Source organism: Protopterus annectens, chromosome 6.part1, assembly GCF_019279795.1.
Source record: "Protopterus annectens isolate FY-2018-M chromosome 6.part1, PAN1.0, whole genome shotgun sequence".
NCBI classification, from domain to species: Eukaryota; Metazoa; Chordata; order Ceratodontiformes; family Protopteridae; genus Protopterus; species Protopterus annectens.
Window position 1 is genome coordinate 108,346,606 of NC_056738.1, and position 26,978 is coordinate 108,373,583.

The 26,978-nt window shown below is 42.1% G+C and overlaps 1 protein-coding gene across 6 annotated transcripts in view; it reads left to right on the forward strand.

The window, feature by feature from the left end:
• PDK1 (pyruvate dehydrogenase kinase 1) overlaps window positions 1-26,978 on the forward strand; it is a 1,069,548-nt gene that overhangs the window by 572,497 nt on the left and 470,073 nt on the right. For all 6 annotated transcript variants that reach the window (XM_044075547.1, XM_044075543.1, XM_044075544.1 and 3 more), the window contains one exon: window positions 22,565-22,660. In XM_044075547.1, coding sequence (XP_043931482.1) covers window positions 22,565-22,660 — 96 coding nt within the window. The remainder of the gene's footprint in view (window positions 1-22,564; window positions 22,661-26,978) is intronic.

Here is a 26,978-nt window from a genome sequence, read left to right on the forward strand (position 1 = left end):
CCAATGCCTACCTGGAAGCTCCTCCTGGGACGTGCTTGCTGTTTCTGAAACTGTTGCTCTGACATCCACCACATGCTGTACTGCACTCTCCTGGGAGCTGTCTGGATCCCTGATATTGGCCAGGAACTCTTTATTGGTTATTGGTGGTTCCTCCGGTAACCATCTGGTCACAGCCCACTGCAGCTGCTCTCCTCCATGCAGATGTGACCATGTCAGTGGTTCTGTGGCACATCTGCTCGTATATCCTGCAGTGGCCACCCATGGCATTCACGTCAGCTACTATCTGGTGCCATGTTTGCAGCCTACATGCCATATGTCCCCATTCCCTTTCCAGCAGAAAAGCACCATGTTACCCAAAGACATCCACAATCACCTGGATCTCAGCATCGGTGAAAGGGGGGGGGTCTCTGAGGATTGACATGCCTGGCTGGTATACTCCTAGGTGTCCTAAAAGACAGCAGAAGGATAATACACATAAGTATCACATAACTACAAAATAATTCTGTACAGAACAAACAGAAAAGGTAGCCACTTGGTGTTACTCACTGGTGAAACATAAAACAATCTAGAGATGTGAAATACAACCAACAAGCAGGATGCAAAACAAGGAGATTAACATATCCTTGTTTGTGCTGTAATATTAACTCACCTTTGTCCCCCCAATGAAAAGTATACCCTTGTTTGTGCCATAACATTAACTTACCTTTATTCCCCACCCCAAAAGAATAGTGTACCATTGTTTGTGCCATAACATTAACTCATCTTTGCCCCCCTCCAAAAAAAAAACACAGGAGAATTACAGTCTGCTAACAAACCATCTTTGAACTGCTAAAAGTGCTATCAAAGGAACTGTCCCTGAAACATTTATACATATTTACCACACATCATTCAATTTTAATTTATTGTCAATCATATATACCTCTGAAGTGGCTTGGCAAACATGCCCATAACATCAGTACACTTCTAACTAATGCATACAGTTAAAAGTTTTAAAACCCCTTGCTTCACATTTTTCTTAAATACGATCCAGCATATGCGTTATATAGTTGACCAAATGGAAGCATACCTTCTGAAGTTCAGTACTTCTCTGTACAGATATATCCTGAAGAAATAGTATTATGTGCAGTCTTTCCAACACAAACAAGTCTCCTCACCATCAATTTGCTTAGCTACACGGTTGCTGTTTTGTATGGTGTAGATTCAGGGCTGTCAGCACTGTTAAGATGCAAATGAGGTGTGAACCCATTAGAACTGCTGACTCCAAAAAAATTGAATCTGCTTAAGAGATGTAAACATAGTGCAGGCATTCCCTCAGTGTTTTGTTTTAATGGATTGCAACTGTTAATGATTAGTGGTTGGAAGAAGGAAGATACAACAGCACTGCAGGCTGCCTTAATTCCACTGGGTGTATCAGGTTAGATGTAAGGTTGAAATTTTAAGTAAGCAGCACACAGGTCACAGGTTGTCTTCCTTAACATCCAACCCACCCTTCATTTGTTGACAACTGCATATGATATTTCCACTTAATATCCTCCACATTTTAACGCCAACGATATAGAATGGCTTACACACTGCATGTCTCAAAGTACTGCACAGATAAATGAAGAATGGCCAACAAACACAGAAATGTAAGGCAGCACTCTATATTTGCAAGCAATAATCATAGCAGGTTGTGTGATTAGTTGGTGCACTATACATCCAAAAATAATACATGAACAAATAACAGTTGTATGATTTGATATCAATGTCGATTCTGTTGCATTTGGTTGTGTGCATATTGATTTAAGCTCTTTGCTGCAAAACTGTATGTGTGGTAAAGTGGGATAAGGCACCCATTCTGTGTTCTGAAGGTGCTTTGCAGTGAGAGTTCAAATCCAGACCTATGTAGAAATATCTCATGTGTACCAACATTTTTTTAGTGTGTCTGTCATAGATTCATTTTCCTCATTTTGACTACCTTTCTTTTTTTCTTTTTTTATTGACTGTTGTTGGGCTTCATGCCCACCGAGTGGCGCACAGCTACAGTTAACCCACTCCACAAGGGGGGATCCACCTTGGATCCCGCGAACTACTGTCCCATCCGTCTGACGAGCCTGATCTGCAAGGCCATGGAACATATTATCATGGAACTTATAAACAAAGACATTGGCAACCTTCAAACATTGGACCCCACCCAGTTTGGGTTCGTGAAGGGCCGATCTTGTCTCCTGAACCTGATTGACTTCTTCGATTCAGCCTCCAGAGCTGTGGACGAGGGTAAGGCAGTCCACGCAGCCCGTCTGGACCTCGCCAAGGCCTTCAACACCATCCCCACTCTGGAATCATAGATGAACTTACTAAGCTGGGCATTAATCCGTACGTCACTCAATGGATTGCCAACTGGCTTACTGATAGAACCCACACTGTAAAAGTAGCTGACTCCAAATCCAGCCCATGACAAGGGGAGTACCTCAGGGTTCAGTCCTGGGACCTCTCTTGTTTGGCATCTACTTCTCTGAAGTACAGGCCAACATTAAGGGACTCTGGCTAACAAAGTTTGCAGAAAACTGCAAACTGGGAGCCATTATTGAATCCCCAAATTATGTGGATATTCTACAAAAGGGCCTTACAGAAACAGATGCTTGGTGCCAGAGCCGTGGGCTCAAGCTCAATGCTAAGAAATGTATAGTTATCCCCTTTGGGAAAAAACATGTACCCTTGAATTACCACATAGGTGGCAGTACACTAAACACTGAAAGTGCGATAAGAGACTTAGGGACACAGGTGGACAGTGGTCGCACCTTCAATAACCACATCGCCACAACAGTCAGGAAGTCCTTCTATGTGGCACACCTCATCACTAAGGGCTTTTCATCCGGAAATAAGGAGGTCATTGTCCCACTGTACTCATCCCTCATTAGACCCATTATAGAATACAACGCCCCGTTTGATATGTACCTCTCAAGACATCTGCAACAACTGGAAAGGCCACAGAAATACCTCACTAAAAGAATCACAGGCCTAAAGCAGATGCCCTATGCTGACCGTCTAAAAAACTCCAGCTATACTCTGTCTCATATGGTCTACTCAGAGGCGATCTCTGCTTAACATTCAAGGCCATGCCAAACCCAGAGCTGTTGGACATGCTACACTTAAAGAAATCCCAATCTCTCAGAGACACAAGCTCCAGGGATCTAAACCTTGTCATCCCAATGAACAAAACATGCTGGAGAGATAGTTTCCTGACCCAGAGACACCACAGACTCTGGAATAGACTGCCCATACATGTCAAGCAGAACGCTTCTTTGGCCCTCTTCAAAAGGAACCTTGACGACTGGATGGGAGATAGGAAATTCACCCCAGTGATCACTTCAGTCACCCTGCTAGATGGGTCCAGGGAAGTAAATATTGTGGGAAGAAATAGCCAGAGAATTGTTATGGCTAGGCTTGTATAGGCCCTAGGGCCGTCAGCCTAGTACCAACCTATGAACCTAGGAAGCAATGTTTGTTCGTTGTGCCGCTTAAAGCCAACACAGGAGATGGAGACAAAAGGAATGTCAGCTCTGGCTATGCTTATCTGGTTTGTGTGAAGCGAGGCAGTGCACAAACGGGACAACTGACTCACCCAGGAAGCAGACAGGACCCAGACAGCGAAAAATAGAAACTGAATGCATTCAATTAATACTTTTGAGCATCATGCAAACCCACTAAGCGACGTCGAGCTGCAATTAACACAGAGACCTTAAGAATGATTAGTAAAATAGGGAATGTCATGTAACTAGTCCTGTGGCAGCAGGTGTAAGTGTAGGACTGAAGTACAGATGGTCCTGGGTTCTAGTACAATGTTTGCAACCTCTGTTTTATTGTTGTGACATTGCAGTTTATAGCAATGAATTGCAACATCGACAATTGTTTCTCAACCTTCTAGTGGCAACAGGTGTAAGTGTAGAACTGATATACACATGGTCTTGGGTTCGAATTCAGCATATTCCATTACACTTTTATTTTTGTTCCATTAGCCAGTATAGTCCGTTTCACTTATAACACTTGACATAATTAATGGAGCTGATATGAATTTATATGTATGAGGGCTGACACACCAGTATTGTGTCAGCTATTTCTGTATATATCTTTATATTTTCGTATTTATTATTAGATATATGACTGTAGGTATACTGTGTACTATATTCCTGTAAGTATAATTTCTGTTATCTGGACTGGCATGGCCTTCACCTTTGCCTAATACACATACACAACTGCCTGTACATGCATGTAATCTTGAAATTGCAGCTGCAGTTATGTAATGTTTCACTACTTGGCACTGTTGCCCTCCACTTACCATTGTGCAAATGTGGTGCTCAGAGGTGTACAATGCCAAGCAATGTGTTTGAGTGATGGTAGGAGTGCAACAGTTTCAAGCAGTGTGTGCACTCCCAGTATATGCGATAACTGAAATTGGTGTGAAACCATCACTCTCCATTGCTCTTGATCTGTGGTAGACATGGCAGGCGTTTGTGGAGAAGGTGTCAGGTTTAGGGCACAGAGATGGGGTGTCCAGGGGTCCAAGATTTTTATTAGACTCCTAGTTAAGAATTACAGTGCCAGGCTTCAGCAGGGAGACTATTCTGGATCCTAGTATAAGTCAGAAGCTTGGGATAGTTTAGCCCGGCCTGTATCCAGTGCCACCAGTATCCTGCACATTGGTGACCAATGTAGACATCGTTTCAGTGACCTACTGCGGAGGAAGTGGGATACCCTTGGTGCTTGGATTTAGGAATTTAGGACTGTGAACATCACACACTTCTGTAAGTATACACTACAGAGAGTACTTTTAAGACTTAAATATTAGCTAGCTTAAATAGGCAAGACTGGTATTCTGTTCTCTTCTGTTTTTTCTACAGTTGCCATGGACTAGAAGGTCAATACCTGAACCCATGGGGCTAGACTGGGGATGATGAGGGAAGCATATGGAATATATGCAGCAGAAGAGTAGTGTTATTGTAGCATTAAACTTTAAATGTAGCTTATTTGGTATTTTATAGAGTTGCATAAAATTGAGCATGCATATCTCAACTGTAAAAGCATGTATGCATGCATTAGGTTATAGCACAAACCAAGAGTATAATATAGACTTTAGTCAGAGGTTGTGAGTTCAGATTCCACACTTCCCAACTATACAGTACTGTTAATTCTTCAGCATACCTCTCAACTTCTTACCACTACAAATCTGGGTAAAGCCAAAAATGATGGGGGGGACAAAGGCCCAAAAATAGGAACAAATTTTAAATATTGCACTTATAAACTTAGAAAGTTGCTGTAACAATATGTTTTCAATTAGCATGCATGTTAAAGGATCTGCAGCATGAAACTCACATGTCTGTCATTATTTAGTGACTTCTAGAAAACCACAAATTATGAGGAACAGAGCAAAAATATGCGTCAAAAATCTGGACAGTTGAGAGCCATGTTCTTCAGTTATATTTAAATTAAATTAAAACCTCTATACCAGTGGCACAAATGCAGTGATATAAACTGTATTCTGTATAATTGGAGCATGTATATGTGCAGTATATGCACATGTCAGGGAGTACTTGCTGCAGTCTATAGTATAGTGTGCACCTGTTAGGAGCTGGTAGTCTTAAAGGTACGTTATCTGTTAGGAGGTGTGATAGTCTTAAAAGTTAAGATAATAGAGTCAAATAGTTGTATTAATGTATTCTATGTCACATATGAAGTACTAACTTTATCTTTTTTTTCTTTCACCCCAACCCTCATATCTCATTTTTATTTTATTTGTATTTTATTTTATTTATTTATTTTTTTAATTTTATTATGTGTCGTCAAAATATGTACATGTCATCCATTTGTATCACATCACTAATGGTTCCACAGCATAGCGGGGTAGGCCTGCCCCACAGCATCCGCTTGCCCCTCCTCCACCAGCTCCAGCACTGTTGCCTAGCACGTCTGGTAGCCAGCCTGGCCGCACCGCTCTGCTGCCCCTACACTACCTGTCCCCTCAGATAGTCCTGCCCCAGAGGCTGGTCCAGTGGTTCCCTCCTGGAGAAGTGGCAGAGGTGATTTTATCACCCCCACTGAGTTTCCAGGAATAGTGTGTAGAGTTGTGTGCCACACTCTTTGTACACTCCTACTCTGGCTGGAGAAGCTGCTTTCCCTCATTTTATGTAGCATCAGGAGGAGGAGAAGGAGGCATCAAGCACTCCAGCCAGTGGCGGAGTGAGGTGACAGTGATGACAGTTCAGTGGGTGAGGATTCGATTCTCACTGTCACCCAGCTTTATGGCCATGAGTTTGGGATGTCCCCAGTGTCCATGACCATCCATGTCTCTTGTCTTGTTTGTCTTGTCTGTCTGCAGTTGCTTCTTGACCTACCCAACTTACCTGTCTCAGACATTCCTACATCCCTTGTCCAACATTCCTCTCTCTTGCCAAAACAAATGTGCACCTGTCCCAAAAAAAAAAAAAAAAAGTCCCATACATAGCTCTCCATTTCGCACACGTGTCTTCTTGATATACTTGATTCAGTCCAATTGGCTATACAACATGATTGTGTTGTGGTTACCCCTCTCTCTGGAGGTGATGGTCAAAATTCAGTTAATATTTTCCACATATGTTCACTGTACGCTGTTAAAGAAATGGATTGCTGTGGTTCTTTCCTATCTCCCGTCTGCACATTCCTGCCGTTTGCCCTTTGTTCTTCCTCCAGCTTGCTCCCCATTCCACTACTGCCTTATCTACCCATGTCATCTCTTTAAGCCATTTTTGCACAAAGGTGCACATCCCAAACCAAAACAGGGAATGGTGGCAATATAGTTAAACATTAGGTAAGGCGACAATATATGTAAATGTATTTAAAAGTGTTAGATGCACCCATATTCGAACTCAGTACCATCTGGCCCCAACAAGGAATGTATCACTGCATTAACACTTGCTGCCACAGAGTCAGTTAATTAGCAGGTGTATTTCATAGACTCAATACTGACTGGCAGACTTTAGCAGTGTGGTTCCATTTGCACACTGTTTACCTATGCACAAACATGTGCATCTCGCATGCGTATGCCCTTTGCTAACCGTCAAGCAAACCCACTGCTCGCCACGCTATGGAAATGTACATGTCATGCTGTATTACTGTTGTTTACTGTCCATTCCTTCTGTATGACATGAAATTACATGTGTAAACATTACAAACTGAGGGCCCTGTCTAACAGTATGTCACATACTTACAGTACATCCATCTGTTGCCACCCCCCCCCCCTCCAAGCACTGCAACCTGGTGCTTCATTACTTTTTCCACACACGTATCAACCACGGTACAAAATGTAATATCAAATGTTGTGTGATGTGCAATGCACATCAATCTGGTAACCTGCAGAACTACAACGATTGACCCATATGCCTAAAAACACTTATCTGCAAGGCTAGGGAAGGAGTCAGCATGGACCATATCCACAGGGACATAGTTGACCTTCAACACACTTGACCCTGCACATTTTGTTTTTGTCAAGGGTAGATCTTGCTTATTGAACCTTGTGGACTTCCTAGATACTGACCCCACAGACCTGGATGAGGGGAAAACAGGACATACCCCCTATGTTGAGTTATCCAAGGTCTTTGACACTATCCCCCCATTCATGTGTCATAGTGAATATCTCCCATGTGGGAATTAAGCCATACAGTAGTAAGGGATAGGCAACTGGCTTACTGACATAACACACACACTCAAAGTTGGGGACTGCACCTCCACCAGTAGACAGTTACCATTAGAATACCACAGGGATCTGTGCCGGGCCCTCAACTGTTTGCATACTGCTTCTCTGAAGGACAGGCAATGGTAGATGGCCTGTGGTTCACCAAGTTTGCAGATGATTGATGGTAACATATTATAGAAGGGGCTGCCACACACAAATGATTGGTACCAAACTCACGGACTGAACCTTAAAGCATACAATGGCTCATTCTCCCCTTTGGCAATGAAGTACCCTGCTGATATGCATAGTACCCCTCTAAGTTCAAACACAGTGTTGTGAGACGTGAGAACACATGTTGATAGCAATCTACACTTTCATCACTATGTGTCCATAGTGGTGCCACACACATTCTGAATTGAGCACATCATATATGTGGATATCACATCCAAGACAGGGTAGTCATACCTCTGTTGTTCTCTACCCTTATCAGACCACCAACTGAGTTACAATACTCCCTTCTGTCCATACCTCACCAGACACAGGCAGCAATTGGAGAAAACACAGGGTTGTGTCTGGGAGACTCCAGAGCCTCCAAACATGACATACATGGAAAGACTGAAAGACCTGTTGATGTACTCAGTATCATGCAGGCTGCTGAGAGGTGACCTATGCTTGCCTTACAGAGCAATCTCAGACCCTACCCTACTGGACGTGCTGCACATCTGCAAATCAAATGGGAAAAGATAAACTTGGCCCATGGTTCTCAACCTAGCTTGTGACATAAACAGAACAAGCTAATGAGACAGATATATCCCCCAACAACTCACACACCTCTGTAACAGGCTCCCACTGTATGTAAATCAGTGCTCCACAATGACCCTGTCCAAGCACAACCTTAACTGCTGGTTGGGTGATTGTAAAGTCACCTCTGAGATGACACCTATGTCCCTCATGAACAGGGACAGTTGGTTCTGATCACAAAATCGCTCTAACAATGACCATCCAACTCTGCTCAATAGGAGTACTTGTGTATTTACACGGCTAGGCTTTTAAACACCATAGGGTCATTAGGCTAGTAGCTTTCTCTGTACATATAAAGCTATAAACCTATGCAGGACCCAACATTTTGTCTCCCACATGGCCTGTTGATGTCATCTACTATAAGTTCACCTGTAGTCTTGTAAAAGTCAGAAGAGAAAAGTGTGTATCGCGTAGTTACCGCTCCAGTCCCATCAGTTGACAGTATTTTGATACTTGCACATGCCTACAGATCCATTTCATGCAGGCCTTCCAACTTCTTCACTCCAACATGCACCGCTGATGTCATCCACTCTTAAGTTGGCCTGCAACACTGTAAAAGTCAGACTTGTGCCATGGCACTTGCGTAAAGCACTGAGTTCTGTAGTCTGTGTACTTAGATAGGTAGGGGTTCTGTTCTTACTGCAGTCAACTGGGTGTGTGTGTCTGTCTACACAGAAGAGCAGAAGTGTATATCCCACAGTTACTGCTCCAATACCCAAGGATTGACAGTGTTTTGATTTTTGCAGATGCATACACGCCCATTTTATACAACCCACCCAAACTCTTATTCCTTACATAACCTGCTGGTGTCATCTACTATTAGCTCACCTGTAGTCTTGTAAAAGTCAGACTTGTACCATGGTGTTTGTGTAAAGTTCTGTAGTCTGTGTACTTAGGTAGGGGTTCTATTCTCACTGTAGTCAACTGTGTGTGTGTGTGTGTGTGTGTGTGTGTGTGTGTGTAAGCTGTTGCTTGACATTACAACATTACAGAGAGCATTTTACACCAGCATGTGGGACATTGTTGTAGTCTCCTCAACAGACATCAGATGTAAAGTATTGTCTGAGACACTCCGGCGCTTGCATAAAGTACTTTGTTCTGTTGTCTATATACTTAAATAGGTAGAGGTTCTATTCTCACTGCAGTCAAGTGTGTGTGTGTGTTTGTGTGTAAGCTGTTGCTTGACATTACAGCATTACAGAGAGCATTTTAAACCAACATGTGGGACATTGTTGTACTCTCCTCAACAGACACTGCCGATGTCATCAGCTATAAAGTGTTGTCTGAGACACTCCCAGTTGGATTTGAGCTGAGGCGCTTGCATAAAGTACTGTGTTATGTAGTCTGTGTACTTAAATAGGTAGGGATTCTATTCTCACTGCAGGTGTGTGTGCGTGTGTGAGAGTGTGTGTGTGTGTGTGTGTGTGTGTGTGTGTGTGTGTGTGTGTGTGTGTGTGTGTGTGTGTAAGCTGTTGCTTGATATTACAGAGCATTTTATAGCAGACACTGCTGATGTCATCAGCTGTATCAGATTTCTGGATATGCAGTACTCCCACAAGGGCAGGGTCAAAGGTTGGCCTGGAGGCCAGATAGAAGTCAACTCATCCTACATAATAAAGATTAGAGTGACATGACTTTTAATCTGTTCACATACCATCATGGCATGGTTTGTAGGTCCTGTGTTATCTTGCTGAGAAAGCCCTGTGGTCACTCCAGCTGCTTACATGTGTCTGGTGAGGTACATGAAAAAGAGAGCATTATACTCTATTAGTGCCGTGATGAGGTTCGACTACAGTGCTTTCATACAATTCTAAGATCTCAATATGATGGCGTGATTTATGATGTGCACAACATAGTCTTTCAGTACCAGAGTGGACACTTAGTGGTCAAAGTTCAGAGTGCTATCGACATGTGCTCCTAGTGCTTGCATCACTGGGCTTCTGCATAGCAGGACTGTTGTCAATGCTGTGATTAACATGGAATTCCGCTTTTCAGATGGATAACATTACAAACACACATTTTTGCATTTATTTGTAGATCATGTGCCTCCATCACCATTCAGTTGTGTGTGTTAGCTACTCCTCTACTATGTTATCACCATTGGTGGATGCAATGATTGCACATAATATGCAAGAATCAGCAAACTTGGTAATGGAAAGGCCATATACTTTAGCCTGAACTGTCAAGAAATAAGAATTCAAACTGTGAAGGTCCAAGCACATATCCCTGGGGTTTGCCAATGGTGACAGCTCTACTGGTATAGGTTGATTCACCAACTTTCACATGATGTCTTCTGTCAGTAAGCCAGTTGGTTACCCATCAACTGACATAAGGCTAATCCTCAGCTTGGAGGTTTTCTTAATGATACTTGCATGGGGGGTTGTGTCAAAACTCTAGGCCAGATCACAACAGGCAATATGCACTGTCTTTCCTTCATCCAGGCCTGTCACATGTAATCAATGGGCTGTGACAACATCACAGATCACCAATGGCATAACTCAGCACATGCACCTTCCTGATATGGTTGAATACACAGTTCAGCACACCAGCCACACAATCTTTGTTCCCATACAAGGATGTGCATCAGCATGCTTCCACCTGAGTTGGGGATACAGCACCTGGTGCATGCATGCATGTATAGAGAAATCCAGACTTTTCTTGACTGAGGTGGACACCAACATATCATCATAGACCTCTTCTAAATGTACACTAGTAATATTCTAGGTGTGTGCAACAGACCTGTGCAAGTTATTAATGCTACATCTAGTGTGTTACATCTGAGAGATGCCCTCAAAGAGGTCATCGAGGGCATGCATGATGACAACAGTATCATCTTGTGGAACTTGACCAGGTCAAGGCATTTGACACAAATCCACACTGAGGTATTCAATCAACACCGTCATTTGTGGCCATAAACAGCTGTATCACCAAATGGGTAGACCAGTGTATGGCTTACTTGGCATCGCACTATGTTGAAATGTGTGATGTGACTTGTATCTCAGGTCCAGTGATCGGGTCGGTACATCAGGGGTGTCTGCTAGGCCCTTTACTGCTCATTAGTTAAATGATGGACATCACAGATGACATACACCTGCTGTGTCCAAACAGCTGCCTGAAGGACACAGATTGTGGACAGTCATTGACTCCAACTGTGATAGTATAATACAGACAGTATCAACACATACCAAAAACTGCTGCCACAGCCATGACAACACCTGCATTGACAAGAAATATGGAGGGATTTGTTGAAATGGGAAAGAAACACACCACCTGATATGATGTGGATATCACACCCTATTATCAGACCAATAGGTATGTGACTTGTGTCCTGGGTTAGATGGTTAGTGGTGCATCCACCAGCATGTGGTCACAGTGCTGACTACTCCCTTCAATATAACACAAGTACTGGTTATGTGACGTGCATGCACATCAGAGGCCATAATACCTTCATGGTTCCCAGCCTTCATTACATCAATAACTGTACAATCCAGCCTTCTTCATGTACCTCCTTGCACATATTCCAGTGTTGTGTAACTCTAGTATACCACCTTTGTCACAGTGCGCTGCCAAACAGCTTATTGGCCATACCTAGGTATTCTTTCTGTGCAAATATATGACTGTCTGATGGTGCAGAATGCCAGTCAGATTGTTACACTATACTGTATGCATGTGTGCTACCTGTTCTGCTTATGCACACATTACATACATAGGTGTTTGACAACATTAATGGCATGTATATCATTTGTGACAGTGTGGATTGTGCCATATATATATATATATATATATATATATATATATATGTGTGTGTGTGTGTGTGTGTGTGTGTATATATATATATATATATATATATATGTGTGTGTGTGTGTATATATATATATATATATATATATATATGTGTGTGTGTGTGTGTGTGTGTGTATATATATATATATATATATATATATGTGTGTGTGTGTGTGTGTGTACTTATACACACATATATATATATATATTTATATACACACACACACACACACACACACATATATGTATGCCATGCACACAAGGCAACTTGTCTGTATTGCCCATACTGTCACATGCAGGTATAGCAGTGTCCTTCCTAACACCTCCTACAGATATTATAGTGCCAGGACAAATGTGCATGTTACCCTCATAGTGTGTGGATTTATCATAATAGTTGTTCGTGTGTGTGTGTGTGTGTGTGTGTGTGTGTGTGTGTGTGTGTGTGTGTGTGTGTGTGTGTGCAGCCTCATCTGTTATCACTCCACATCACATATATTATGTCAGAGGCATGGGATTAGTGGTGGTATTATTCTGATATTGTCCATGATTGTGGTTGTTTCTTGTAGTGTTTTCCATGATCCTTTACCTGTGGCCACCTTGCTCTGGAGACCTCTGCTGAGACTACACTCCTATTCAGGCATATCAGTTTGCACAGCTTCACAATATGCACTCACACACATCCTCCCCATTGTTATGTCACCTTGTGTGACAGTCACAGACAACACATTTTCACTGTACAGTCTGTATTGTATCATATGGATATATTCTTGGTGTTGCTGCTGCAGCCATCTTCCATTGACATGCCCTTATCTGCTGTGCATGAAGGTTCATAGGTTGGTACTAGGCTGTCGGCCCTAAGGCCTATGTAAGCCTAGCCGTAACAATTCCCTGGAAATTTTTTCCCACAATATTTACTTCTCTGGGCCCCGGGGTGAATTTCCTATCTTCCATCCAATCATCAAGGTTTCTTTTGAAGAGGGCCAATGAGGTGCTCTGCTTGACATGTATGGGCAGTCTATTCCAGAGTATGGGGAGTCTCTGGGTCAGGAACCTATCCCTCCAGTATGTTTTGTTCATTGTGATGATAAGGTGTAGATCCCTGGAGCATGTGGCTCTGAGGGATTGGGATTTCTTTAAGTGGAGCATGTCCAACAGCTCAGGGTTTGACATGGCCTTGTATGTTAAGAGAGATCGCCTCTGAGTAGATGATATGCCACAGAGTATAGCTGGAGTTTTTTTAGACTGTCAGCATATGGCATCTGCTTTAGGCCTGTGATTCTTTTAGTGAGGTATTTCTGTGGCCTTTCCAGCTGTTGCAGATGTCTTGTGAGGTACATACCAAATGGGGCATTATACTCTATAATGGGTGTAATAAGGGATGAGTACAGTCGGACAATGACCTCCTTTTTTTTTGGATGAAAAGCCCTTGGTGATGAGGTGTGCCACGTAGAAGGATTTCCTGACTGTTGTGGCGATGTGGTTATCGAAAGTGAGACCACTGTCCACTTGTGTCCCTAAGTCTCTCATCACACTTTCGATGTTTAGTGTCCTGCCACCTATGTAGTAGTTCATGGGTACATGTTTTTTTCCAAAGAGGATAACTGTACATTTCGTGGCATTAAGCTTGAGCCCATGGCTCTGGCACCAGGCATCTGTTTCTGTAAGGACCTTTTGTAGAATATCCACATCATTTGGGGATTCAATAATGGCTCCCAGTTTGCAGTCATCTGCAGACTTTGTTAGCCAGAGTCCCTTAGTGTTGGCCTGTACTTCAGAGAAGTAGATGCCAAACAAGAGTGGTCCCAGGACTGAACCCTGAGGTACTCCACTTGTCTGCTTGGACCAGGAGTTTCACATGTCCTGTTTCCCTGTGTTCATTCCTATAATTCATCTGTGTGTCCCTGTTCAGTACACACACTTCCCCTGAGTAATCATTTTACATGGCATTCCACGTACTGTTACAGATCATTAACACAACTTCAGTACAGAATGCAAGGAATGGGATATCACAATACTCTGTAGGTACACTTTCCTGTACTATGGTTAGACCATATACTTCACATTCATACCTCTCGACTGTCCAGATATTCCCAGGATGTCCACATGTTTGCCTTAACAAATTTGTTGCTTTGTGCCAGATCACTGGGATGATCTCTGGACTGATGTGACTCACTATTACATACATTTGAGTGTATACCTCTCAACTGTCCTGATTTGTGCAGAATGCCCAGTTTTTGTCACATATTTGTGATCTTTTCCCCATAACATTTTTGTTATCGGGCAAATCATTGGCATGTCATTGCAGAGTGAAGTCAGAAACTGATGACTGACATTTGAGTTTCAGACCATGTTCTTCAGTAAGTTCATACTAACCATGTGCAATCTATTTAAATTTCTAAATTTAAAATGTGCCCCTATTTTGGACCATTTTCCCCCATTATGTATTCATTTGTCCACATATCTTGCTAAAAGAGGATGACCGGTATGTTTCAGCTTCATTCTACTATGTCTGTGCAACATCTATGGCAAATATGTCCCTATTTCTAGTTAACTGTCCCCGCATTACATTGGCTTTGTGGAGTATGTTGCACTAACAGATTCACAGCTATCTGTGAAGCCCTGGTGGTCATTATGGCATTCCACACAAGTTTGCGGACTGTAGGTGCACTGCTTTAAACAGAAATTTATCAGTGTTCGCTTACACAGTTTCCTGGCTGGCAACACTGTTGCCAGCAATGAAACCTAACTTAGGTGCACCTCACGTTGTTAACATGCATTCCTCTGTGGGCTTTCAAGGTTCATCAGTCAGCTCATGCTGTTCCTGTGCTGAGCAGATAAGTTCCTTTTGGTTAGAAACCTTTCACATAAAAAAACTGTTGTTTTAATGTGGGTTCCTGCTTATTTATTGTACTTTTTGGGACTGACAAAGTGTATTAAAGTGATTTTACTTATGTTTTTATGGGAAGGAGTGACTTTTAATTTTTACCGGCTTATGCTGCTGCTGCTTTCCCTTGGAAAGAGGTGCCATTTTCGACTTGATTATGGAACAAACTACTGGTCCAAAGTCAGTCCTTCTTTCAGCCTCAAAAAGAACAAGTTAAGCAGACAGCCTTTGCCACCACAGCAGGTTAGCGATTTGCCTCAGCTAAAAGAGGGGTGACGCTGCTTTGGACAAAGCTGGTTCCTCAGACCATTCTTCTTTCAACCCAGATCCATCTGGTGTTGCATCTAAAGCTAGTATGGACTGGGGGTTAGCCATGTGTTCTGTGGCTGCTGGGGTCCCCTCAGTGGGTAAGGGAGAGCCACAGTTATCGGTCCTGGGAAAGGGAACAGGGAGGGCATCCCTGTTTAGTCAGAATGTTGTGCCCATCCCTAGGGAAGCTACTGCTGCAATTAACAACTCTGTTGGCCCTATTTTTCCTGTCAAAAAGAAACAGAAAACGAAACGTATCTATTCCTCCACAAATTTCTTTTATGAGGAGTAGGTTACTAGATCTGGCTCAGAGTCTAATTCAGGCTTTTGATTCTTCTTATAAAGTGGTTTCTGGTAAAAGAAAAAGGGATACCTCTTTTCCAGAAGAGATTCAAGATTCTGAATCTAGACCGGAAGGTGAAGGTACAGATGCAGGGTTTTCTCCTCAGATTTCTGATTCAGACTCAGAGGAGAGCATAGTATTGGATTCTGTCTGGGATTCTCCTTCTCTGAGACTTTTTCCAGAATGTGCCTGTGTTTTCAGGGGGAAAACACTGAGGCTTCTCTATTCCTCAGAAAATACTGCGAGTTGTTACAGATGGAATTTCCACAACCTTCATCCATTCCTCCAGTACCATCAGCTTTGGAGGATGTGTCACTGCCTGCAATTTTCCTGATAGCCTGCAACCTCCTAAAAAGACAGAGAGAGATTGTATAAAGTTCCTCGGTCTTTTATATTTTTATACACTCATCCTAAACCTGACCCAACTGGTATAGCTTTAGTTAATTCCACCTCTTCACTTTTTTGACAAGGATGGGAAAATTATTGATAAGTATGGAAAAAAGTGTATGCTTCTGCAAATTTGATTTTCAGAGTTTTGAATTGTTAGGCTGGTATGTTAAAGTATGAATAATGTTTTGTCTGCACTTTATTCTTGAGGAAAAATCTGCTTTAAATGACCTATTTTAACCCATTTTGCATGTCACCATTCATTGTTTAAAGTGTGTGTATGACTCTTTTTATACTTCTTCCAGGACTGTGGCCAGTGGCGCTATTTTGAGGAGGTTTGCCTGGCTGCTTTTTCAGAACCTCACAAGTGATGTAAAAATATGATTTGAAAATCTCCTTTGGATAAAGATTGTTTTTGGTCCCTCAGCTGCAGAGGTTTTCAAAAAGTGTGACAAGAGGGGTATAGTGATACATAGGGAGTCTCTTAAGATTTTTCAGCTCTCCTTTTCCAAATTTCCTAAGGGGTTCTAATATCGGGAAGAAACAAATTAAACAGTGTCAGCAAAATGATGTAAACAAATGTTTAAGAAGAAATGGCAAGGGGGGTCCATGAAGAATTCAGGGACCCCCCCCCCAAATAAAAAAACGAGGACAGCCCAACAAACTAGGATGACTATTTAAGGGACCTTGATCCCTCTGCCCATCCCTTCCAGAAAGTTTGAATATGCTCTTCTGTCTTTGGCAAGAGATAGTTTCAGACAAATGGCTTTTGAAGATTCATCGAGATTACAGATGGCAGTGGGAGGAAATATCTCTTTTTCAGGGGGTAAGTCCTCATCCACCAGACAAGACTCCTCTATTTCCCCTGTTCTTCAACATATGTTGTCTAAGGGAGTACTAGAGACAATTTCTCCTTCCCAGTTTGGGAAAGGTTTTTATTCAAGGATGTTTTTGGTGCCAAAGAAAGAAAGAAAATGCTAGGAGACCATTTCTGGATTTTTCATAAACCAATTTATGATGGTGCCCATGTTCAAAGTGCTTTTACTTCTCAACTTGTGACCCCTTCTTCCTCAATTTAGTTTCCTGTTAATACTAGATTTAAAAGCTCTTATAATCACATCCCTATTCATCCAGACTTCAGGAGTTTGGTTTTTTGTGCAACAGAAAACAAAAACGGGTGTAGTGAAGTCAGAAGACGACACACCACAACTTTGTTTTGATAAGTTTTTTTGTGTCTGAATCACATTATCAGTTCTCTGCCTTACCTGTTGGACTGCACACTCCTCCAAGAGTGTTCACAAATTGTCTAGCTCCAGTTATACCCCATTGCAAGTTACAGGGTATCCACTTTTTTCATAGTTAGATGACTACTTATCTTTGCAATGTCTTTTTGAAAAATATCAAGAATCTCTCAGTTGGGTGAGAGATCTTTTACACTAACTGGGATCCCAACAGATTATTCAAAAATGTTGACTCCATCACACATGATTGTATTCCTGTGATGTCTGCTAGACACCTCAGTTCAAAGAGCTTTTCTTCCCTAGGAGAAAATGCATCTAGATATATCCAGATCTATTTCTATGATTTTCCAGTCAGTTTTCAGTCACTGAGAAGGAATACCTCAGGATTTTGGATCTAATGGCATCTGTGATTCTCATGATATCCATGGCAAGACTCCACATGAGAAATATACAGCGGTTATCTGAAGTCTCTGGTACCAGCACCAACATCCATTATTTTTTCAAATCCTAGTTCTGGGATTTGTCAGAAGATAAATCAGTTGGTGGAGACAGCCATTTCCCCAAATCCAGGTTTTCCATTCTCCCCCTCTGTTCCAAAGTAGTCAGTCATTACAAATGCTTCAGATTTTGCATGGGGAGCAGTTTCGAGAGTGATAAAAAAGTGCCATGTATTTTGGACACCAAGGACAGATGCAAGCACATAACTGACAAAGAGATGCTTACTCTGATCAAGGCACTCGACTCACTGAATCATCTCTGGTTATTTAGCCCTCTTCAAGTTGTTACATAAAATGCCACAGTCATGTGGTACATCAACAAGCATGGAAGAAGAAGGTCTTACCCCCTTTACAGATTAGCCATGTTACCTTGCAATGTAGCTTCACAGCACAGTCTCACTCTATAGGCATTCTGCATCCTGTCAGAGCAAAACTGTGTGGCAGACAAGCTGAGCAGGACAAAGACAGACCTCCATGAGTGGAAGCTATATCAGGAGTTCTTCCAAGATTTGATCCATTTGTTGGAATGTCGTCCAGTTGACCTCTTTGTCTCCTCTTTAAACAGTCAGCTGGCAAAATTCTGTTTCAGAACTCCATGCAAGAAAGCCAGAAATGTTCCTGTATGCTTTTCCACCATTTCCAGTGATGTCTATTTCTACTTCTAAAGATTTAGAAAGAATCACCCAAGGTCATTGTGGTGACTCCCTTCTGGATCAGGCAACAGTAGTTCTCTCTCCTTTTGAAAATGACCAGGGGCAATTACCACAGATTTCCTCACAGAGTGGATCTACTCACACAATAATTGGGGTGTTCAATACACCCTGACCCAATCAACTTCAGTTGACTGCCTGAATAATAGGGTCTTAATTCCTTTTAGGCACCTGTTTACTGAGGTCGTCCAGCAGGTACTAATGGAAGCAAGAAAACCATTTGTTAGAAAATCATATATTAGCAAATGGAAGAGGTTTTCTAGTTGGTGCCAACAACATAACCCCACACCCATTCAGGGCTAGTGCTTTACTGGGTTTACAATATTTGTGTGAGTTATCCTTTGGCCTTTCTTACTCCTCAGTCAAGGTTCATTCATCAGCCATTTCAGCATATCTACTCATGGATCTTCAGCTTTCCATGCATTCTCATGTCAAAATGTTTTTTTAAAGGGGGTTTTGCATAAGAGACCTCCAAGAAAACTGGTGTCTCCTCCTTGGGAATCTTAATTTTGTGTAAGAGAAGCTAACACTTGCTCCATTTTGAACTAGCTCATCTGAATGACTTGAGGTTCTTAACATGGAAAACTGTTTTATTGATTGCTCTGACTTCTTCAAGAAGAGTATCTGATTTGCAAGCTCTTACGGTGAGTCAGCCTTGTCTCATTTTTTACAGAGACAGTGTTTTTTTGTAGACTAATCCTCCTTTTATGCCTAAAGTGTTATCTGGGTTTACTTGAAGCCAGACTGTCTATCTCGCTGCTTTCTTTCCTGAGCCTAAAAATGAGGGAGACAGTTATATTTCATACATTGGATGTCCATAGACAACTCGGGTACTATTTTCTCAGAACAAAGCCTTTCAGATCTTTGGATCAGGTGTACATTTCTTTTGAAGGAAAGAAGGGACAAGCTGTGTCATAACAGCCAATTTTCAAATGGTTGTCTCGGGACATTACGTTTTGTTATTCTCACCACAACAAAAAACTCCTCCAGGCAGGGTCAAGGTGCACTCTAACATGGCCTTGGCCTTTTCTGTGCCTTTTTTGGAAAGGGTTGGATTCTAGAAGTGTTCTGTAAGCAGAAACTTGGTCTACTGTACAAAACACTATAAGCTTGATTCCTTCTCTAGGTCTGGATCTGGATTTGGTTGGACCATTCTTCAGGGGCTCCTGGACCCCTTCGCTTCCACCTCCCAAATGTAGTAAGCTAGGATAGTCTACTTACGGTTTACTATCACATGTTTGACACTACTGTGGCCGAAAGTGCAGATATCTGAAGAAAATGTTCGGAAATCACAACACCGACCACAGTAAATGCCAAACTGAGCAGTTCAGTGAAGTCGAATGTCGAACATTTCAACTTCACTGAAATGTTCATAGCCGCTAAACATATTTTAACATGTTTGCAGGGGGGCAAGCCCCCCTGCACCCCCCACCCCCTTACTTGTATGTATAAACTCCGAGATCGCACTACACTGAGGAAAGGTTACATTTCCCAATCCCCACTATAGTGCGATGTGCACTACACTGTCAAACGTTGCTATAGCGGCTGTTCACTATTGTAAGGTTCGACAATATATGCAGCAGGTAGCATTATCGCCTCACAGCAAGAGGTTCTCCCGTTCGATTCTCGGGTGGAGCGTCTTCTGTGTGGAGTCTGCATGTCCTCCCCACGGTCAAGTGACATTAAAGGCATGCAGGTAGGTGCAAGCGTGAATGGGTGTGCCTTCGTTGAATGTTGTGCATCGGGCTGGCAACTCGGCACCGTAAAACTCTACTGCCAATCATGAGCGGACCGGAGTTTCGCTGTGGCGACCCCTAACCGGGAAAAGCCGAAAGTCTTTTATTAATGGTTCTGCTATCTGATTTACACACATACGTTAATCGCACACAGTGTGATTGACTATGTGATTGTAAACCTCTACTTGCATAGCTAAGGCTAATGCAGCATTGATCAATATGATGAACATTTTATTTATTTTTTATTACACTAGTGTGTGTTTGTATGTGTGTGTGTGTGTATATATATATATATATATATATATGTGTATATATATATATATATATATATATATATATATATACGTATATATATATATTCTCAGGGCTCAGCCTCCTTCTCTCAGTTGGCATGATGCTCTGAAGGACTTTTGTGCTCAATCCTGTGGTTTTAAGCAGCTCAGCTTGAGCTGCCTAAAGGTTTGAATTCATGGAAGGTGTCCTGCACTGCCCTGCAGCTTTGGAAGTTAGCTGGCTGTTATATCCTTGGCAGGATATAACCCATACAGCTAAGATTACGCAGCAATGATAATTTGGACATCTACTGTTACGGTAAGTTTAATTAAACAACTGTACTTTCTTTTTCCTCTTTTTTTTTTTTTTTTAGAGATGATTATTCTAGTGCCCTGGATTCACCTTTTTTGCTGAACTCGTATCTGTCTGCTACAGTCATTTTGTTTTCTGTTACTCACATAATGTTCCGGTTTTACTAAACATCTGTACTCCATCACTCAGTTGAACTGAGGAAGACATGCCAACATTGAAGTATGAATGAGAGACTAGTGTCACCGTATTCACCATATCTCTTTTATCTGAGCAGTGAAGGCTTGAAGTTAAGGTTGAGTTACTGCTGGAAACTTTTGTTTCAAAGAAAGCAGCAGGAGATAAGATGAACCCATTCATCATGACTGCTGCTTTGCTTTCATCTGAAGACCATCTGATAAGGTAAGTGTGCCACTCGACTTCTGTTTCAGTGACTGAAAAAATGTAAAACAGCAGTATGGCTTATCTACAGCCTCTGCACCTTACGATTCTTGTGTGAATTTAGTTTACACAAGATGACTCTGCTTCAGTGTTTGTAAATCTTGTGTCTTTGATGTTTTCTAAAGTAGCCATTTTGATAGTGAAAAATGGCTAAATTAACCTATACATAGTGTGCTAGAAAAGTTGTAGTTTGTGTGAGGTTACTTTCTGTGTTAGCTTTCCAGTGACAGGGGCTAGCTACTTTGGGGATGGCGAAGCCACTGTGTGGGTTATCATTCCTTTGCTAAGGAAGACTTGTTCAAATTACTTTGTAGTTTGTTTATACTTGTCATGGAAGTGCTTTCTTCAGTGTCTGAGCTGTCTAACTTCATAACTTTTTCCATGCAATGCAGTTGCATTTTGAAGGGTTTGGTTCCTAAAAGCAATTTTTCCCGTGCCAGTGAACCTTATTTGGAAGGGAACCTTAAGTGGAATCTTGCTTATGAGAAAAGGCAAAGCACATGAAGAACATCTGTCCTGAGCAGTGGTCTCCATTACTATGATCCTTAATTAGCTTAGGCTAATACTGTTAGCTTAACACACAATGAAATAAGCTGTTATTCTAAAGAAATATGCACAATCATACTAAAGTGTTAATATAACAGTGAAGCAAGAAAACTGCATATTAGCAGTCTTCACAAAGAGTTTTTCCATCATGTTCACCTTCACGCTGCTAGTTTTGTTTGTGAATGTATTGCAAGATGATAAGGAATGGATTTTTTTTAATCTTCTTTTCAAGCCGTTATCCAGTGGGATGTGACTTTTATTTTGCAAACTCTGAGATCTTCTCACTGCAAGCTATGTTGTATTAGTAATATGATACAGCACGTGCTTGGCAAGATAATGATCGTATGACTAACTTTTCCAAAAAAAAAAAAATGGTTTATGTAAAATATGTATGAGTTTATATGCATTTGTTGTACTAAATGTACAAATAAAGGTACACACACATTGTGCACATGCACTTTAGGGAAGGAAGAAATGGAAGCTCACATTTGCAAAACTGTTAAATAAATGTACTATTTAGATTATAACAGGAAAGCTGATCATGTATTCTGTGTGTGATATAAATCTGTATTTTATTATTGTAATCTATTTGTATAATTATGTTTTTAAAATTGCAGCTTTACTCTTTGGTGAGAAGGTGGAAGCAAATCCAGCTCATCCCAAACAAATTGGAAGCATTGATCCCAACTGCAGTGTTGTTGAAGTAATTGAAGGTGAGACTGTGTAGCTAGGTCCTGTTTTTAGTGAAATTACAGAGTTTTGCTTCATCAAGAAAAATGCTACTTATGTTTTATTTCAGTTGTGTGCATAATGGTGCCTATAAAAGACAGTGAATATTTTTGTTCTCTTCACTAATCCTTTCCACTATAATTTAGCAACTGTGAAATGCAGGTGTACACACACACACACACACACACACACACACAAAACAGTACAGTGCAGTACATCTTTACACCATTAGATGTGTAATGCTGAGTAGTGGTTGAGTTGTTGAGCTGCTGAGCTTGCCGACATACTTAACTTGTATTTCAAGTTTGGATGTAATGAGTTGAAACAAAGGTTACATTATCAATTTTGGGGATGTTCTTTTATGTGTGTGTGTGTGTGTGTGTGTGTGTGTGTGTGTGTGTGTGTGTGTGTGTGTGTGTGTATTTATATATATTTGTATAGCTCTACCTAGTCTCCACAGTATAAGCAGCTAGTAAGTGATGATCATCTCTATATGTTTTTGACAGTGTGGACAGATAGCACATGCACAGGCAGGGGGACCTCACAAAAGCTAAGTGTTTACTACTGTTTGTTCGAATGGCAAAACATTTGCCATTTGAAACAACGAATAGTAAACCTGAAAACACGCATTCCGACCTGCCACAATGTCGACCCAAGGATTGACACATTTGAGTCGACATTGTGGCCGAAACCATCACGTGATAGCTCTATAGGAGCTGATGTAAATCAGACTCCTATATGACAAATCACGTTTTTGCAGGGGGGGGGGCAGGCCCCACTGCACCCCCCTGTGAGGGAGCTGCGCCCCCTACAAACCCCCCCTACTAATATATTCTAACTCCGAGATCGCACTACACTGGGGATATGGATGAATTTCCAATCCCCACTGTACCGCAATCTCCTTGCAGATAGTCAAATATACTTGTGCGAATGCACTACAGCATTCACATAAGTGTGTTCGACTATCCCATCCATTTATGTTTTGTGCACGACATTCTGATTTTCGGCAGCAGTGCTGCCGACAGAATGTCTGCGCATACCATAGTAAACCAAAGCGAAGTGGTGTACACATACAGGAACAAAATTTCAGTTGTGGAGTCACGTGTTGGAATGTAACACACCATTGCCATCTTCTTACCTTCTATATCACTATGTCAATGTTTTGCAAGTGGTGGAAGGAGGGAGGAGAGTATAAAAAAAGAGGAATCACCATATATTTTATGCAAACAGCTTGCCTAGATGACAGCTGTACCTCTAGCATGGAAGTTGGTTGGATAATGAGCACAGTTTACAAGAGGAATGACTGAATGAGAGAAACAGCCAGGTGTCTGTGACATTTTTCTGTACCTGGATGGTAACCTGTGACTTTGTCAGCAACTGTTGCTGTTGGTTGTATACTGGGGCATATATGTTGCACCAGTTTCTGGATAGGTGTAATATGTAGGAAATGCCTTGTATCACATATCCAGGCAGCTGAAATATATTGTAAAAGGAGGACATATATTCCTTACGTTATGTACTAGATACTACTGCCAAACTAGCCTTCTGTTATTGCAGCAGCCTGTCTACCTTATCTGTTATACTGACTTCGTGAGTCAGCACAGGCCTTATTCCAGTGACAGAAAAGGGTACCTTTTCTGATGGGGGTGGCATATCTGATGGTTTCCTGACTTGAATACAGTTTGTTTCAGAGGGAAGAGCAGCAGAAGTTATGTGGCAATGTTCAGGTGGCTTCAGTCAGCCAAGTCTATGGCATGTCATATGGGTTTAGATTGTTAAGAGAAGATCCTGTTGTAGGAGGAATTAGTATAAGTATATAAAAAAGGATGCCTAGAAGCCTTCTAACATTTTCCTGTTTTCTTATCATTTATCGCTATTGGTTTGCTCTACTTTGAGACTGGAAGACACCATGGTAGTGATGCATTTCATTTCTTCACTGTACACTGTACAAAGAGAAGTTAAATCAAGTTCCCATCATTGTGAGACTGGATGTGTGGCATAAAGTTAAAAAGCCCTAATTTGGTTCATGAGACCCTAGTTTGCTAAACAGCTTGGGCACCGGAGGAGCCATGTAAAGGAGTCTGGGGCTGAGAGCCAACATTAGCTGATCTAGCAAGGTGAAAGGGAAAAGGCTCAACTAATTGCAGTGCAGTCACCTGTCATATGAAAGTCTTGCATGCAGTGTTAGGATATGCTTGGACCCTTGTCAGGCTAGCGTTGTATGCTCAGGAATGTACACCCCATCAAGGGAAGGCCTTGTATACCCTTGCATTTGCAAACATGCATGCAGCCACCTAGTGGAAGGATTAAGGCCATAAAATAAAAATGCACATAGGTGCTTGGATGATGATCTCCTATGACTGGCCTTCATCCCACGGGGAAAGCTGAGTCCAGTTTATTGTAGGAGTGCTAATGGTTAGTGAATAGTAGGGATAAAAAGAGTGAAAAAAGTTCTCATCCATGTGATAGTTCATTATATCACTTGCCTTTTAACTATCAGAGGTTAGGAGTTTGAAATGGATTTATTAGAAACTTTATACATCAACAAAGTCAAAATCAGATTCAAAATTCATCAGTTCAGTATAGCACTGATCAACATAATCTGATACTTGCCTTTTAACTATCAGAGGTTAGGAGTTTGAAATGGATTTATTAGAAACTTTATACATCAACAAAGTCAAAATCAGATTCAAAATTCATCAGTTCAGTATAGCACTGATCAACATAATCTGATGATGTTATGTAGTCCTATCTCGCCTACATTCTTACCCGTGGGTTCGGAGCTGAATATCGGCTCTGACTCGGCCAAACTTTTCTAGCTCAAAGTCTTCTATTGGCTGGGCTAAGCAGGTATCCCATGGTGCACTGCTCCGTATCCCCAGATTTCATTTGTCGCTCGTGTAGCTCAGACGTGGTCTCGCTCTTGGCTGTGGCTAAGTACCTTTTTTCTTGTCTTGAGAAAAATTTTGTTCATAAACAAAAAGCTATTTTCATAGCTATTGTCTTTACTGTTGTTTAGGTTTTTGGTAGTGTGCTTGTTTTATGGTATCCCGCTAACTGTTCCCTCGGGCTAGGCCCGTTTCAGTTAGAGGACCTAGTCCCTTTGTCCTGTCTGTTCATTAGAGGTTTGGTTCTGTTCCCTTACCTTGTGGTCATTAACCGTTTCAGTTAGAGGTTTTTGACATAGTTTTCTCGCAGTGTGTGTCTCTAGTGTGTGTGTACCATTACTTTTATAACTGGTTCCCACGTTTTTTGTGGTGTTGAGGGTCTGTGAGTTTCTGGTCAGACCGTTTCTTAGGTTGCGTTATTGGTGCTTGTTGTGAAAAATGTCCAAAGACTCCAAGGAGCACAAACCTTCAGGTTTCAAAAAGTGCTCTAAATATGGGTACAAAATCTCCATCACCGATGGGCATTCTATTTGTGTCTATTGCCTGGGAGCCATTCATCTGCAGGAGTCCTGCAGTTTTTGCCATGCATTCAGTCCCAGAGTGCTCCAAGAGAGAAAAAATAAGCTGATCTTGAAGGGACTCTTGAAACCCTGTTTCGAAGAGGCCTTGGATTCTTCTCCCAGTGCTGTCTAAATCATCCAAGTCAAAAAAGAGATCTCCAGCTCCGTCAACTTCATCGGAGCCTCCGGAGAAAGTCACAAATATTGCACCTACCTCCTCGGCTCCACTGTCCTCGGGGCCGCAGGAGGTATCTGTGTTGATGGAACCGGCGTCGGCTCCAATTATATTGGAACCCCTTCAGAGCCGATCGCCCAGTCTCAGACCAGTTTCTCCTGAGAGGAGATCTCGATCTCCCTCCCTGTCCTCCAAATCCTCCAGGACCCTTTCAGATGTGGATGTTGATAGGGTGGTCCAGATGCTCCTCCAGTCACCGGTTTTGGCAAAATTGTTTTCGGCTCCGGCCCAGTCGGCTGCGGAGCCCGTCCCGACCCCTTCTTCGATCATTCCTCCGAACGCATCTCTGTCTTCAGAGCCGGAGTGTTCCGCGCCATGTGATGTTCCTAGGCCGGTTCCGATGGTCCCTCTGGCTCCATCGGTACCATCGGCTCTGACCCAGTCTGCTCTGTCCTCTTGGTTTGGGACTTGAGATTCTTCAGTCAGGCCCGAGGGGGACATCTCGGGATATATTTCAGTTCCGAGTCTCCCTCTCGGTGCCTCGGCTCGGGGAACTCCAACTCCCGTCATGGTCTCGGAGGCTGGTCTGTCCTCGGACTTGGGGGGGGCCTGCCTTCGAGGCCATGCAGACTGCACTAGCCAGATCGTCAGCTACATCAGGCGGGTTGGTCACTCTGTC